A 17,230-nucleotide genomic window follows, 5' to 3' on the forward strand; every position below is an offset into this window, starting at 1 on the left:
TAGAATGAGTCAAAAGCTATCATCAGGTGGTTCATTTAATGGTGGCAGATGTCTTCATAAAGGGTAGCAAAGGAAAAGAGCATTAAGTCTCCAGGGTAATATGGTATTCTATAGGAAGGAGAAAAAGGACTAATAGGTTTAGTTAGGGAATTAAGTTTTATGAAATGAACATTTTAAGGAATAACACTTGCCAAGGCTAAGGAGGTTTATACTGGAAGGGAATGGTTTTAGATGAGAATGGATTGGGTGGATGTAGTAAGGGGAAACAAGCCACTGATGTAAGAGATCAGTAAAATGTTGGTTTTGTTTATTAAATACCCTTTCTCCTTTTTGTATTTTCTTTAAATATCAGCTTTTGTTTTAAAGTCAATTGATTGCATTCTCATTAAAAATTCTGTAGTGCTTATTTTGATGGTGGAGTTGACTGCTTTGTTTACTTTTTCCAATTCTCAGCCTTAGTCTGTTTCACAGCTGTTCAGTAGCTTTGTTGGCATTTGAAATGTGAGAACCAAGAAAGGATTTGGATGTGCTTTTGTGTGCATCAATGGTTTTCTTGAAGTATTCTTTAAAACCATGAATTGTAGGTTTTTTTTTTTTTTTTAACCAGTTATTGTGTGATTAAAATGGCTCCTTTCAAAGAAAACTTATACTTAGATTATGAGCTCAGGAATGTTGTTATCATTGTGCTTTGTGGAAAATGAGCTTAGAGATGAAAAATAAGTCAATAAGAGTAGCTGAAAACTGGACTTTTCATTTTTGGTCAGATCAGGGGGTTGGGATACATTTTCTCTTTGCCCTCATCAATCTACTCTTATTTGAAGAGCTGCATAGTTAAGGTTAAACCTCTACGTGCACAGTGGATACTAATTTGTTTAGTGCATTTTACTTTTTGTGATGACATAGGAGCCTACTTTAGATCTATTGAGAAACTACTGTGTGGACACTTACTGTTACTGACATTTGATATCAATTATGGTATTTTGGTCATGGTGCTTTCCTGGGGTAAGACAGGTTAGCCTGTGACTGCAAGCATGTACCAATGAGGAGTGTAGTCAGATAAAGCATATGCTTTCTTTTCATGAAATAGTTGTTAGTGTAAAGGGTTAAAAGATAAAAACTTCAAAGAAGTAGTTACATATTCTATTTCTGGAGTATTGGAAAGTTGGTTTCTGTAAATATTTGCTGTAAATATCATGTTTTTGTTTTAATTTATAGGTTATTTACATTAACATCTCTGGTGACAAGCTCATATTAAATGCTCCTCCTCACTCAGCTGCTACCTAGAATTAATACACACTTAGTGTAGAAGATTTAGGAAACCGCAAAGGGTAATCTCACCAGTATATTTTGGGGGGATTATCTTTCTGGGTTTTCTGTGCAAGTGTATTATGTATCTTATATAATGGTATATTATAGTTTTGCAAACTACTTTATAAAATAATAATGAGTTTGTGGAAAAAAATGAAGTTTATCATGTCAGTAATATTTCTTCTACAACATGGTTTAATTGCATGGGATTTCTATGAATTACCATAGCTTATGCATAAATAGCCACATAATTTTGATGTAGGTTATGTTAAATTTTTGTTTTTATCTACAAACAACTTAGTATCTTTGGATGTACTTTTTAAAAAATTTGAAGACAGGGTCAGAGCCTTAAGGCATTTGAATCATTTTGCAAATACCTTTCGCAAAGATTGTATTAATTTATAGTTCCTTCTCAGCAAAGTCTGACTGGCTCATTCTTCACATGCATGTATTATTTTTAATCAGTGCCAATTTGAGAGGATGAAATTGGACTTGTTTTGTGTGTTTAAAATAAATCATGAAAATAATATGTTTATGGGCACCTGGGTGGCTCAGTCGGTTAAGCATCTGACTTTGGCTCCAGTCATGATCCCAGGGTCCTAGAATCGAGCCCCACGTCAGGCTCCCTGATAAAACAGCGGAGAGCCTGTTTTTTCCTTTCCCTCTGCTGCTACCCCCCCATTACTCTCTCTCTTTCGCTAACTCTCTCACTCAAATAAATAAATAAAATCTTAAGAAAATAATATGCTTATAATAAAACTAAACAGTTCTAAAGTATATAGAATAAAACATGAAAGTGATCATCCCTTATCCTCCTGTATCCTGAACCCTGTCAGCCGTTTGGGGTAGGTTTTCAGATTTTCTCTATCTGTATATTGGGTGCTCATGTGGACATATGTGTGAATTCTAGGTTTCATGTTATCTTAGACTACTCAAAATTGTAAAATATGTTCAACTTTTTTCCTAGCACTTTTATGATTTTCTGTCTTCATATTTAGCTTATTTATCTTTAGTTTGTTTTTGGTATGTTGTGCTGTCGGAACTATAATAAAGTTCATACTTTAAAAAAAACTTATTTTGTTTCAGTTAAAATGGTTATAGATTACCCCAGAACTTAGTGGTGTGAAACAATTTATATGTTCATGGCTTCCGTGGATTGGAGATTTGGAGACAGTTTGGTGAACAGTTGGTCTCTGCTCTGCAGTGTCTGGGGCCTTAGCTTAAAGTGTCAGACCGTGGAGGGGCTGGCATAGCCAGGTTTCCTTGGGCATCTCCTTCTATCTCTGTGTGGCCCTCTCCCTGTTCTCCTCTATCATAGTCATCTTCAGGGTAGCCAGACTTAGAATGAAGAACTCTCAAGGCATGCAGGGTCTGAATTCTGAGGGAGAGAGAAAGACAGACAAGTGGCACCTGCATTGTCTTTTATGATCTAACCTCAGAAGTCACGCAGAGTTACTTCTGCTTCCTCGTGTTCATCACGGCAGTTGCCAATGTCCAGGTTCAGTGGGAGGGAAAAGAAACCCCCCTCTTAATGGTCTTCTGTCATTATCACATTGTCACAAAAGTAGTTAAGATGGATATATATTGGTATGGTCCCCTTTGGAAAACATAATCTGCCACACCATTCCTCCACTGTAAATATGTACTTAGTTTTTCAGGAATCTAACTGGTATAAAATTTACATAAAGAACAAAGATACACTTGTATGTCATTATTAAAATCTGTGAATTTTAAAAAACTCATTGTGAATTGCTATTTCTTATTATAAGTTGCAGTTGTATAAAAATTTAAAATTCAGTTTAATAGTCCTGTGTCAGACATTGTTATGATATTTGTCATTTCTATCTCTTGTTTGATTTTAGAATTTACTTTAAGAAATATCTGTGTGAGCTAGAATAATTTCTTAACTTTGTAAACATTTGCTATTTGTGTTGGGAAATAGTAACTACAAGAATAATTGTAGATTTTTTTTTCAAAATGAACATTATAAAGAATTATGTATTGATTTAAAGTAAAATATAGTAAATTCTTAGTAACTCAAGAGATGATTACCCAGTTTATGGATTATTTGGTACCTTAAGAAAATCTTTATGTGATAAAAAACATACTTTTTTTCTGTGAATTCATTTGTATTCTCAAAAAAGAATAGATAATGGTTGTATTTCACCTTTGATTTATGTTCTACATGACTGAAGCGTGTAATACTAGTAAATGCTAGTAGGTTTGAGTTGTATGGCTTTAAACCTGTGGTTTTAATTTTAGTAGACATTCAGTTTAGAGTATAATTTCTTTTGTGCCTATCGCTGGTGATCATTTTCATGGTTGATGCAGTCAGACTTAATTAGCCATAGGATAGTATACTGGTGAGTAGTGGATCTACTGGTTTGTGGGACTGTTGAGTAGTAGTGGATCTGCTGGTTTGTAGGACTATCCTGCATGGCAGTTGTGTTCACTGTTGCTGCGCTGGAGTGAAAACAGTTTAAGAGGAACTGAGAAGACATATATAACTGCAGGTAAATCAAGTTTTGGGGGAAAACCTGAGATAAAACAGTAATGAGAGAATTGCCATGGAGAATGTAGGTAATTTGCTAAAATCACATGAATAATTGAATATTCCCTCTAAGTAGTCTCCGGGAAATTGAGAATTTAAAAGTTCTTTGATTTTCTGTATAAGTTGCCAAATTTGCTTGGGATATATGATGATTTTGATCACCAAGTTATTTAAGTAGATTAGTACATTTAATAAATTCTGTGTTAAGATTAATAAATATAGTATAATTTTTTTTATATTTGCATTTTCCTTTAAAGCCTTTCAAAGTGTTTTTACCTCTGGAAATCACTTTAGCATCATAAGGTCCCTTTCTAAATTGTTTTTGTCGGCTTGGGCTACCATAACAAACTACTAGAGTGGGTGGTTGGTTAACAGGAATTTATTTCTTGTAGTTCTGGAGGCTGGGCAGTCCAAGATCAAGGTGCTGGCTAATTCAGTTCCCTGATGAGAAGTGTCTTCCTGGCTTGCTGCCTTCCCCCTTGTGTCCTCTTGTGGCAGAGAGAGAGAGACTGCTTAGCTTTTTTCTCTTCTTTTAAGGACACTAATCTTGTTATGCAGGCCCCATCCTCATTATCTCTTCTAAACCTAGTTATCTCTCATAGGTTTCCCCTCAGATATCAGCACATTGAGGGTTAGGGCTTCAACATATGAATTATAGGGGGAGGAGAACACTTTCAAACCATAACACATATAAAAGGAAGTATTTTCTCAGTTTATAGATGAGAGTATTGATCCCAGAATATTTTAAATAAATTCCTGATATTTCCTAGCAAATAAGTTAAGAGAACTAGTTTCTTAAATATCCTTGTTTTTACCATTTACTGAGACCATTTAAACCTGCAAGTCAAAACAAAAAACAAAAAACAAAAAAAAAACCCAAACAAACCTGCAAGTCAGAAATCATGTCTTATTTCCCAGCCTGACTAAAATTTATCTCTAAGTCTCTGACAGTGTTTCACATTTTTGCCAAACAAATGAAGCTCCTCCTGGTTCATTGAACACATGCTGTGCTCTTCTGAGATTTCTTCTTTCTTCCTTTGAAAGGTCTACTCATCAAGTATTTCTAGAAAACTTGTCCTGATTCTTTTTTCATTTTGTTTCTTAGATGAGTATCTATTAATAGAGGTCTGGACTTGGAATTTTATTTTATTTTATTTTATTTTTTAAATTTTATTTTATTTATTTATGATAGGCACACAGTGAGAGAGAGAGAGAGGCAGAGACATAGGCAGAGGGAGAAGCAGGCTCCATGCACCGGGAGCCTGACGTGGGATTCGATCCCGAGTCTCCAGGATCGCGCCCTGGGCCAAAGGCAGGCGCCAAACCGCTGCGCCACCCAGGGATCCCTGGACTTGGAATTTTAAGTATATGCTTATTTATGTATGTATGTTTGTATGTATGTTAATGGCTCTGTTTCTGTTTTTTTTTTTTTTTTAAAGTAGAGCAGTTCTTGATTTCAATTTATTGTACTATTTGTTCCTCAATAACTCTTATCTATTTGTTTTCTCTTGAATGATCTCATTTATACTTTTTGGGGTTACATTTTATAACTTTTGTTTTCTAACCCATAACCACCAACTCCTAAATTGCTCCTGACTCTGTTTTTTTTCCTCTGCTTCTACTAGTTTTATCCTTATTTAAAGTACCATTATTTTCACATGGATTGTTATGTAAATTTCTTATAATTTGACCCCTTTTCTCCAGCCACTTTAATTTTCTTCCTTTCTGTTCTCCATACTACATCAGGAATGATATTTGAAAGCAGCAGAGGGCTTGCCCACAGTAGCAGTGAAATAGTGAATGAAATCAGTAGGTACTGATGTCTGCTATCTTCCCTATCCCTGAAATCAAGCATTTGTGTGGCAGGAGACTGTGGAATCATTGCATGGGAAAAGTATTTGGTGTTGGGTGTCGTGCTCTTTTGTAGTTCAGTAGGGATCCCAACTTCCTTCTACTTCCTCCCACCCCCTTTTCATTTAACCATCTCAGCTCAAGTATAAGTTTATCTTTGTGTTCGACTTTTTATTTAAAATCTGGTTACCTAATAAGATTTTAAACTTGAATATGGAAAGTGGGTTTTTTTCTTTTCCTTATCAGGAAACAGCAATAATGTGTTAGTTCTTCTAAAGTTTAGTAATAACTTTACTACTTTTGTGTTCTAGTTCTTGCATATCTATATCTATATCTATATCTATATCTATATATAGCACTTTCTTTCTTTTTTTTTTTTAATTTTATTTATTCATGAGAGACACACAGAGAGAGGCAAAGACACAGGCAGAGGGAGAAGCAGGCTCCATGCAGGGAGCCCGATGTGGGACTCGATCCTGGGTCTCCAGGATCAGGCCCTGGGCTGATGGCAGGTGCTAAACCGTTGAGCCACTCAGGGATCCCCTATATAGCACTTTCTTATTTGATTCTCAGAACAGCCCTTATCTTTGAATAACACAATGCCTCCTCCAAAGGGAACGGAGTTTCTGAGAACTAAAGAGACTCCTTTTATTTAATCATGGAAAATTACTAAACTTACACAAAATAGGGAATTATATAACGAACGTCCCTATTACCCACCTTAAACATGAGCAATCTTGTTTCATCTAAACCTTATCTTCTCTGCTTGAAGTAAATACTATTATTTTATATGTAAATACTTGAGTTAAAATGAGTCTTTCAGGTGCACAAAGATAGCTAGTGAAAGCCAGAACTCAAATCCAGGAGAGTGTTAGTGTTGTATGGCAATATAGCCCTTGCTTTGTAATTCAGTATTGGGCTTGATACGTACCATAACATAGTGACACTAATGTCAACTACTGAGCCACCCAGGCATCCCAAAAAACTTCTAGTTTTAATTTCTAACTATAACAGATAGTAAAGAAGCATTATCCCCAATTTTGTTACCCTAAAATGTTATTTGCATTACTTTAATAGTGGTACCTTTTATAGTTCTAATTGTCTTTGTCATTCATGTATCATTTTTAGTGGAAGTCATATTGCCAAATGTTTATTTCCTTTTTCTAGACTTTATTACTTCTTGTTCTGTAGGAAAACAAACAAGCAATTTCGACTATAGTATACTATTTCTTTGTACACTGAAAAACTTATTTGGTAATCCTTTCCTAAAGTTTGTTTTTTTGGGATGGAGAGTTTGGCAATATCCAGGGGTAGATGCTTAAATTGATAGTTTGTTTCTGTGATATCATGAGGCTAAACTTGTTTTTTCTTTTGGCATAATTGTTTACCTGGAGAGTAGGTTGAAATTCTTTAAGAGATTCTGGGTTTTTGATGTGGTTTTACCATATCTACTTAGTGGTAAATGATTCTTCTTTCTGTCACTAGATTGAATGTAAGTTTGTTTGTGGATGACAGCAAAGACAGTGCTATCAAGAAGTACTCTTAACTAGTGAAGAAAGAAGTGATAGAAAATGTTTAGTCTATAATTTATACTGATGAAAACACTTGAAATATGTTGTCTTGAAACTATGTATGGTACATTTGAAATATTATTTCCTACCTTTTTGAATTACTTTGCAAAATGCTCTGTTCTTATCTTTCCCCCAGGGAATAGTATTCAAGTAAATAATATTTGTAATTAATGCTAGCATATATCTTTGTTTTAATAGGTATCAAGCATGATGGAACCATGTGTGATACCTGCCGCCAGCAACCAATCATTGGCATTCGATGGAAATGTGCAGAATGTACAAATTATGATTTGTGCACTGTTTGTTACCATGGAGATAAACATCACTTAAGACATCGCTTTTATAGAATTACTACACCAGGAAGTGAGAGGTAGGGTAAACAGTTTTTTCTTTAGTTATAATTCCTTGTGTATATTCAATTTTTTATACTATTCCACCTTAAAAATAGGATTTGGAAGTGGCTTGACAGCTAGCTTAATAGCAGGATGTAGGAAATAAGAGGCTAGATATGGACCAGGCCTGCCATAGAGTGAGAAAAGAGTTCTGTGAAGTTGGAGCTGTATGTATTTTCAGGATAATTTGAGCTCTTCTTTGTCTAGCAGGGAGACTTGGCATTCCTCAATATTTGGAAATGCAAGGGCAGCCCAAGAGAGGCTGATTATTTTCTTCTTACTGTGCATTCTATTCTGTTAATCACTACCAGATGAACACTAAGGGCCCATTGATTGAATCAATAGGCGATTATTAAGACTATGTAGCCCCTCTTATGCTTGTGTAAATTTGAAGATGACTAAAACACAATATTTCTTTTTAAAAAAGATCTATTTATTTAGAGAGAGCAGAGGGAGGGGCAGAGGGAGAGAGAGAGAATCCAAGCAGACTCCCCACTATACACAGAGCAGGAAGCAGGGTTCAGTCTCATGACCCTGAGATCATGACCTGAGCTGAAATCAAGAGTCAGATGGTCAACTGACTGAGCCACCCAGGTACCCCTAAAATAGTGTGGGTTTTTTTTTTTTTTTCCTTTTACAGGTTTTATTTATATATTTGGTAGAGGGAGAGGAGAAGCAGACTCCCTGCTGAGCAGTGAGCCTGATGTTGGGCTTGATTCCAGGACCCTGGGATCATGACTGGAGCCAAAGGCAGATGCTTCCAGGCACCTTCCCTTTTTCTTTTTTTCTTTTTAAGGAGTTTATAAGCTAAGGGATTACTTGACCAGCAGTGATTATCATGTGATATTTTGGACTATATATAGAGATTATTAGTATTAAGACACAATACTAAGTGTCTTAGCAAAGAGAGGTTAATATTGATAGTGAATTAGTACAGAATTTCAGGTGATTGAATCTTTTCATGTAGATAGATAAGAATAATGTATAGGAGCAAGAGTCTAACCAGTCCTAGGGCGGCAGCAGGAGTAGTAGAAAAATGGGTTTGGGTGTCAGATTATCCCAGTTCAAATTCTGGTCCTGCTCTTTATTAACTGAATAGTTTTGAACATGTTGTTTATTGTCTTTTGCTTATAATTTTTAAAGTTAGAGCATAATAAAGATATTTTAAAACTGAATAGAATAACGAGATAAAATTAGCAAAACAAAGGGAAAAACCCCAAACCTTTTTGATTTTATGAATGAGAAGGATATAGAAGAATAGGGGAAAGATGGCCTTGGAGAACCTTGCTGGTCCAGATTATTGAGTATAGAATTCTTTCAAGGTCCATAGTCCTTTGTAAGTCACTACTTTGAAGACAAGTTAGTGTTGGATCAAATCCAGGCCACTGATGTATTTTACTTGGCTATGCTGTGCTCTAAAATTTTGAACACATGTGCACATGCACATACACACACCAAAGACTGGCCGCATTGGGGATTTGTTCATGGTAACAGTTGGATGACAGGAGCATCTGTACCCATTAGACAAATCATAGTCTTGAGTTCCCCCAAAGTCCCTGCCACTCCCTTTTGTTTTCCTGTGCCTCGGATCAAGTGTCGTTTGCCATTTGTCATTACTGCGGTTCTATCTTTTGGGCCTTAATATATGCTACATCCCTGTAAGGATAGGAGTTTGCCACTTCTAAAGTGGTGAAGGATATAGTAATACCCTGAAGAGGTTAGACTGGATTCATATGTTGACTTCATTCCATTTCATTATTATTTAGCTCTTGTGACCTTGGGTAAATCACTTACCTCTTTGAGACTCTTGTTTCCTCATTTGTAAAATGGATAAATGGATAAAATAACAATTGCTTCTCTTAAGGAATATAACAGACGTTTACACTTTTGTAAGCTTTTACTCTTAGTAAAAGCTTAGTAAATATTAGATACTATTCTAATTACTACTGTCATCATCATCACCTGTGGAACGTAAAGGTATTTATGTATCATGCTGTTAAGGTATTAACTAGAACAAAGAAAAATCTTTTGTGTTTTTAAAATAATCATTTTTATAATTTTATTTTTAAAAATAAATTGGGGTGTCTGGGTGTCTTGGTTGAACATCTGACTTGGTTTTAGCTCAGGTCATGATCTCAGAGTTGTGGTATTGAGCCCCACATCAGACTCTTAACTCAGTGAGGAGTCTGCTTGAGATTCTCTTCCTTTCCCTGTCCCTCTGCACCCCCCCCCCCCCCCCCCCCGGGCTCGCTGGCTGTCTCTCTAAAATAAATGTAAAAATCTTAAAAAATTACAGGCAGGGCACCTGGGTGAGTCAGGCATCTAACTTGTGATTTCAGCTCAAGTCATGATCTCAGGGTCGTGAGATCCAGCCTGGCATTGGGCTCTGTGTGGAGTGTGGAGCCTGCTTGGGATCATTATTACCCCAACCGCCGCCCCCCCCCCCCACTAAATATAAATGTAACCTATATTTGTATAATTTTAAAATAAATACTTTTATTTTTAGGGTTCTTTTAGAGTCTCGTAGAAAATCTAAGAAGATTACAGCCAGAGGGATCTTTGCAGGTGCCAGAGTGGTACGAGGAGTGGACTGGCAGTGGGAAGATCAGGATGGAGGAAATGGACGTAGGGGAAAGGTGAAATTTTTTTTTTATTAATTCATCATGTTATTCTAGAATATTTTATGTTCAGGAGATTTTTATTAGTATCATTGAATTTCTTGGCCCATTTTTTCTTATGCCAGTAACAGTTTTTAAAATCTTCATTTCTTTCTTTTCTGGAATAACAAAAGATTGTTTCTGCCACATTGTAAATATTGACATTCATCCAGAAAGTTGTTGAGTAGATTTTACCTTTTACTTTGAGGTTTCATATTGCCATTTTGCTGCTCAGAATGTACTTCTGAATATCCTGTTTGGGCCAGTCCTCCTTAAACAGTATGTCATCCGTTTGACATTTTTGTTACTAAGATTTCATTTGAGTTTACTTGTTTTATATTTCATTCCCTTGAAAGTCTGTTTCTAGGGGTGTGTAATAGCTACTTTTGTTATCTAGTCTATTTAACTCTGTTACCCTTCTCAGGTAATTGGCCAGGAGTCAATTATAGCAGTTATTCTGAAGGGAATTTTGGAGACACCTGAGTGGCTCAGTGGTTGAGCGTCTGCCTTTAGCTCAGGGCATGATCCTGGGTCTGGGGATCAAGTCCCACATCGGACTCCCTGTGAGGAGCCTGCTTCTCCCTCTGCCTATGTCTCTGCCTCTCTCTCTGTGTCTCTCATGAATAAGTAAATAAAATCTTAAGGAAAAAAAAAGGGAATTTTGTGTAGCTTGTTTAATTGGGGTGGGATAGCCAGAGATATTGGGGTAACTTAGTATAAATGCTTTTGAATATAAAATTTTTAGGTGTTTTTTTCAAATACATCTTTTTTTTCTAATACATGTTTTATAAATTGTTGAGTATTATGTTCATTTTAAATAATAAGGTCTAATTTTAATGTTTGGAAGTCATACAGATTTGTTTTAGCCATTATATTTTAAGTACTTAGATTTTTAGTAAGGAAGCAAACTTTGCTTTTTGTTTAATTTGGTAAATATTTATTGAACACTTAGGATGTGCAAGATTCTCTTCCAAACATCAGGGATATGGCACTGGACAAAAGAGACAAAGTTCCTACTCTCCTGAAACCTACATTTTAATTAGATTTGATAGGGAAAAAATATACATCTAAGTTTTGTGACTAGTAGGGGCTGTGGACCAGCAGCTTAAGGTGTTCCTGACAGCTTGTTAGAAATGTAATAGGTAGTAGGTCCTCTTTCTTCTAGACCTTCTAAATCAGGATCTTCATCTACAGAAAGATTGCCTGGGTCATTTATATGCATATCAAAATTTGAGTAGCACTGCTCTGAAAAGAAAAGTAGAGCAGTGTGAATTTGGAAAAGGTGTCACCTCTAGATGGATGGAATGCTATGGGGACATGCATGGCAAGCCCAATGCAAGAGAAGGCACTGATTTGTGGGTGGGGCAGGAACACCCTTGCCCCAGTGCATAGGTCTTGGTAAGTGGAGCATGGGCTGGATGTCAGCCCTATTCTACTCCTTACCCTTATGCAGTGAACAACTTTCATAACCATTTATAGCAGTTCTGTATCATACAGAAGAATGTATAAAATATGTGAAAGTTTAAAGAATAATGGTAAAATGCACAGTTTTGTTCTCATACAGATTAGAGAATAGAATGAGTATCTTTAAAAGAGTACTTTTTTTTTTTTTTTAAGATTTTATTTATTGGGATCCCTGGGTGGCGCAGCGGTTTGGCGCCTGCCTTTGGCCCAGGGCGCGATCCTGGAGACCCGGGATCGAATCCCACGTCAGGCTCCCGGTGCATGGAGCCTGCTTCTCCCTCTGCCTGTGTCTCTGCCTCTCTCTCTCTCTCTCTCTCTGTGACTATCATAAATAAATAAAAAAATAAAAAAAAAAGATTTTATTTATTTATTCATGAGAGACACAGCGAGAAAGAGGCAGAGACGCAAGCTGAGGGAGAAGCAGGCTCCATTCAGGGAGCCTGATGTGGGACTTGATCCCGGGACTCCAGGATCGTGCCCTGAGCCAAAGGCAGATACTTAACCGCTGAGCCACCTGGGCATCCCTAAAAGACTACTTTTTACCCTTTCACAGTTGTAAGTCCCCCAAGATAACGGATTTCTGCTGTCTTTATTCCATGGTTTTTCTTTATTGTTGTAGGACAGGACACAGTGTTGTGTCCCACAACATTTAGGATTTCATTTTTTTTTTTTAAGATTTTATTTATTCATGTGAGACACGGGGGTGGGGTGGGGCACAGAGACATAGGCAGAAGGAGAAGCAGGCTCCATGCAGGAAGCCCAACGTGGGACTCGATCCTGAGTCTCCAGGATCAGGCCCTGGGCTGAAGGCAGTGATAAACTGCTGAGCCACCCGTGCTGCCCTAGGATTTCATTTTTGAAAAGACCCAGTATCAAGCACAAATTTAGTTATTGTAAGGCTAGAGTAGAATTGTCACTTTTAGATTAAAGCTCCCAGGACAATATAAACTGAATAGTCTCTGGTTTAACCTGTCTTGCTTCCCTGGAAGTTGACAAGAGTCTTAGGGTAGTCAGTGGGCAAGATCCTAGGAAATATGGGGCTTCACAAAGGACCTTAAGCAGGGCAGAAGTACAGGCCAGATGGTGACCCTTGGAGAGGCATACAGTCAGAGGGGATGAGTTACTATGTATTTTTTGCTTCTAAGCTTAACATGGGCCACGTCAAAGTTTTAGGAGTAGGTCAAAGCAGACCGTTCTGTGGTGTGAGATGAGAGACCTTAACTGATCTAGGTGTCAGGGAATAGGGGTGCAGGGAAGAGTGGGAACTTCATTATTACTTAGTCCAAACAAGCCAAATGCAACTGAGAATTTGGGTCAGGCTCAACTTGGTCAGGTCAGTCCTTGGGTCAATAAAATGGTATAGTGGCAATGGGAATCTTGGTGATAACTTTCAGCATGTCCGGCCCGTGGCTGTATTTGGACAGAACATGCTCTATACTTGGTGCCCAGCAGGTGCCTTTGCCTCTTTCCTGGCTGAATCTCCTGTTTTCTATATCCTATTATATCATCTTATTTAGCTTGCTCTTTGTTTTGAAAGAGTATACTTCTTTTTATTTTTTTTATTTTTTTTATTTTTTTATTTTTTTTTATGATAGTCACAGAGAGAGAGAGAGGCGCAGAGACACAGGCAGAGGGAGAAGCAGGCTCCATGCACCGGGAGCCTGATGTGGGATTCGATCCCGGGTCTCCAGGATCGCGCCCTGGGCCAAAGGCAGGCGCCAAACCGCTGCGCCACCCAGGGATCCCTGAAAGAGTATACTTCTAATAACTTCTTTTGAATGAGTGCATGAGAAGTAAATTTTTAATATTTTCGTTCTAAAATTTTTTTTTAAGATGCATTACCTTTTTTTTTTTTTTTTTTAAAGATTTTATTTATTTATTCATGAGAGACACAGAGAGAGAGAGGCAGAGGCACAGGCAGAGGGTGAAGCAGGCTCCATGCAGGGAGCCCGATGTGGGACTTGATCCCGGGTCTCCAGGATCATGCCCTGGGCCGAAGGCAGGCGCCAAACCGCTGAGCCACCTGGGCTGCCCCCTAAAAATTTTTTTAACTGTATTTTTCCCCACAATTAATTATATGGTCAGAAGGTTGGAAATTATTGTTTCATCAGCTTTTGAAGGCAGTAGTTGAAGTCTGAAGCCACATTATAGATGGAACTTTGAGTTTCTGTTATTTTGGCACTTTTCGTGGGATAAAAAGTAGGCATTTTTGAAGCTTTGAGTCATCATTATTACATTTTTGATTTGTTACGATTTAATCCATGTTGCATTTTAAGAACAAAATGAGGAAAAATAAATGAAACCATCTCATACATGTGACTAAGGGAACTTAATATCATGATAAGTCTGTTTAAGCACGTTTGATATCAAATGTAGTTTTTAATTGTCTGACTTTTATTTTTGCCTGAGTGTGTATATGAAGAACTTTTTGGAGTCCCCATTTTCCCTTCAGTGTAGGCTGCTCTATCCCAGCCCCCTGATTAATCTACATGAGTAGTGTATAGTGTCTTCTTTTTTTATCTTTTTTTTCTTCCCTTGTGTGTGAGGTTCAAGATTCTCACCTCACTGCCATTGCTATATGTACTCAACTAAATGGCCATGATGAGCTATATTAAGGGGTAGATACCAGCCCAGGCTGAGACTGAAGCACGCTCTTGGTCTTTGGCCCATCCCATGCCAACATGTCCTGTGATTGCATGGCGATAACAAAATTCACACATAAAAATAAACATGTCAAGTGTAGCTTTTGGCAAACATGATGCAAGGACACCATGGAAGCATGTAATGTATTCTTTTTTTTTTTTTTTTTTTTAATTTTTATTTATTTATGATAGAGAGAGAGAGAGGCAGAGACACAGGCAGAGGGAGAAGCAGGCTCCATGCACCGGGAGCCTGACGTGGGATTCGATCCCGGGTCTCCAGGATCGCGCCCTGGGCCAAAGGCAGGCGCTAAACCGCTGTGCCACCCAGGGATCCCCGCATGTAATGTATTCTTAAAGGGCTTCTTAAGTACCACTACTTCGTTAGTATTTGAAGACTGTTTTCATTTTACAAATGCTTTGGAATATTGAATATGTGTTAAAATCCTTTTGAATATGTGTCAGTTGTATTTTATATATGCGCATTAGATATATCCTTTCCAGAAAACTTTTTAAAAAAAAATTTTTGAGAGTGTGTGTGTGAGTGGGGGAGGGGCAAAAGGAGACAGAGAATCTCAGGCAGACTCTGTGCTGAGCACAGAGCCTGATGTAGGACTTGATTTCACAATCCAGAGATTATGACCAGAGCTGAAATCAGGAATCAGATGCTCAGCTGACTAAGCTACCCAGGCACCCCTAAAAAACTTTCACTATGGAGAATTTCAAACATAGATCAGAGTAGAAAGAATAGTATAGCAAATTCCTCTGCACCCATAATCCAACATCAAAAATTGTCAATATTTTTTTAAAAATTCCATTTATTTGTTGAAGAAATCAGGTTCTTTAGATTTGTCTAATTGATTCTTTATGGTATTCTTTTCTTGTTCCTCCAATTCTTGTGTTTCTTATAAACTAGTTGTTAGAGGCTTGATTAGGGTTCAATTTGTTTTGGTGACAAAACCTCTTAAGTGGTGCTCTGCTCTCTATTGCATCACATCAGGGCATGTAAAGTTGGATTATCTTACTGATAGTGATGTTAATTAAGATTTATCAGTGGAGGCAGGTTTGTCAGTTTTTTCTTTTTTTAAGTTTAATTCTTTTATAGGGTACCTTAGCAACCTTTTACCTGATGGTTTTTAGCAGCTATTCTGCACATCTTTATGAATCAGAATTAAAATTGTGAAATTGATGTAGTAATTTTCTCAAGCCTCCCACTTTGTTTCCCCCTCAATAATAAGTCAGATCATTTTAACAAATGAAGGAATTTCATTTAGGATTCAGAGCTTAATGAACTTGCTAATATACCACATAATTTGAAACATAAGATGAATTTGAAATATAAATCTTTGTTTTTTAATCAAATTTTTTTTGTGCCCCTTATAAAAATACAGACTTACTTGATCTAGCATTGCATTTTTTAAAAGATTGATTTATTTTAGAGTATGTGCAAGTGTGGGGGGAGGGACAGAGGGAGAGAGAGAGAGAATCTTTTTTTTTTTTTTTAATTTTTTTTTTTAATTTTTATTTATTTATGATAGTCACAGAGAGATAGAGAGAGAGGCAGAGACACAGGCAGAGGGAGAAGCAGGCTCCATGCACCGGGAGCCCGACGTGGGATTCGATCCCAGGTCTCCAGGATCGCGCCCTGGGCCAAAGGCAGGCGCCAAACCGCTGCGCCACCCAGGGATCCCAGAGAGAGAGAATCTTAAACAGGCTCCACGCCCAGCACGGAGCCTGACTCTGGACCTGATCCCATGACCCCAAGATTACACCCTGAGCTGAAAGGAAGAGTTGGATACTCAACCAGTTGAGCCACCTAACTGCCCCTAGCATTGCATTTTTTAAACAAATGAAGTAGTTTTAGAATCAGAAGGAATACTTTACTAAAGATTGCATATTTTACTTAGAGTGTTAGAAGTTGTTGCTTCATAATGTTATGTAGTGGTTAGTTGTGCAAATCATTAAGGAAAGCAATGCAGTGATGAACTGTAAATTCAAGGTGATAGTTAACTGTTGAGAGGTCAGAAGGATGGCTTGATGGGAGGTACACAGTGGACTTGGAAAGTACTGGTAGTGTTCTTTTTCATAGGCTGGTATTCATTTTATTTTTTATTAAAGTTTACATGTTCTATTTTGTATGATTTATTTCAAAATTTAAAAGAATGGACTCACCATTTTGAAATATTTCTCAAAAATCTTTGATTAATCTTAAAGCCTTTTTATCTTTACAAAAGCATCATAAGTGTAGCTTACAAAATGATTTTTTTAGTACAGGGTACAAACAAGGAAGAGTGATTATATATCTTTTTTGAAATAAGGTCATGCCTTAAAAATTATATTTAACATCAGCCTGGCATTCTAAGTAACTGTAAAGCATGGCTGATTATAAGTGTCAAGATGGAGAAAAGAAATGAGTTGCACATGTGTAACTCCCCATTCTTAGCTCTAGACTAGTTTGAGAATACCCAAGTTTAGCATTCATTGTGTATTGTTTGTTGTTTTGAAAAATTTTATTTATTTATTTGAAAGAGTGTGAGAGAGGACAAATGGGGGAAGTGGCAGAGGGAGAAGGAGAAACAGGCTCCAGGATGAGGGCTCCGTCCCAGGACTCTGGGATCATGACCTGAGCTGAAAGCAGACATTTAATCAGTTGAGCCACCTGGGTGCCCTGCTGTTATCATTTTTATGCAGTTGGATCTTGGCCCTTAAGCAGTAGCAAACCCAGTTGGTTGGTTGGTTTTTATTTTATGTCAAAAGAGCTTATGCATCAGTCTTTTGGATGTGGGGCCTAGAGATT

General features: G+C 37.3%; 1 protein-coding gene across 1 annotated transcript in view; it reads left to right on the top strand.

Moving 5' to 3' along the window:
* Positions 1-17,230, top strand: part of MIB1 (MIB E3 ubiquitin protein ligase 1) — a 136,244-nt gene that overhangs the window by 13,365 nt on the left and 105,649 nt on the right. The window contains exons 2-3 of the mRNA XM_041757927.1: positions 7,480-7,651; positions 10,180-10,309. Coding sequence (XP_041613861.1) covers positions 7,480-7,651; positions 10,180-10,309 — 302 coding nt within the window. The remainder of the gene's footprint in view (positions 1-7,479; positions 7,652-10,179; positions 10,310-17,230) is intronic.

This window comes from Vulpes lagopus, chromosome 1 (assembly GCF_018345385.1).
Source record: "Vulpes lagopus strain Blue_001 chromosome 1, ASM1834538v1, whole genome shotgun sequence".
In the NCBI taxonomy this organism is placed as follows: Eukaryota; Metazoa; Chordata; class Mammalia; order Carnivora; family Canidae; genus Vulpes; species Vulpes lagopus.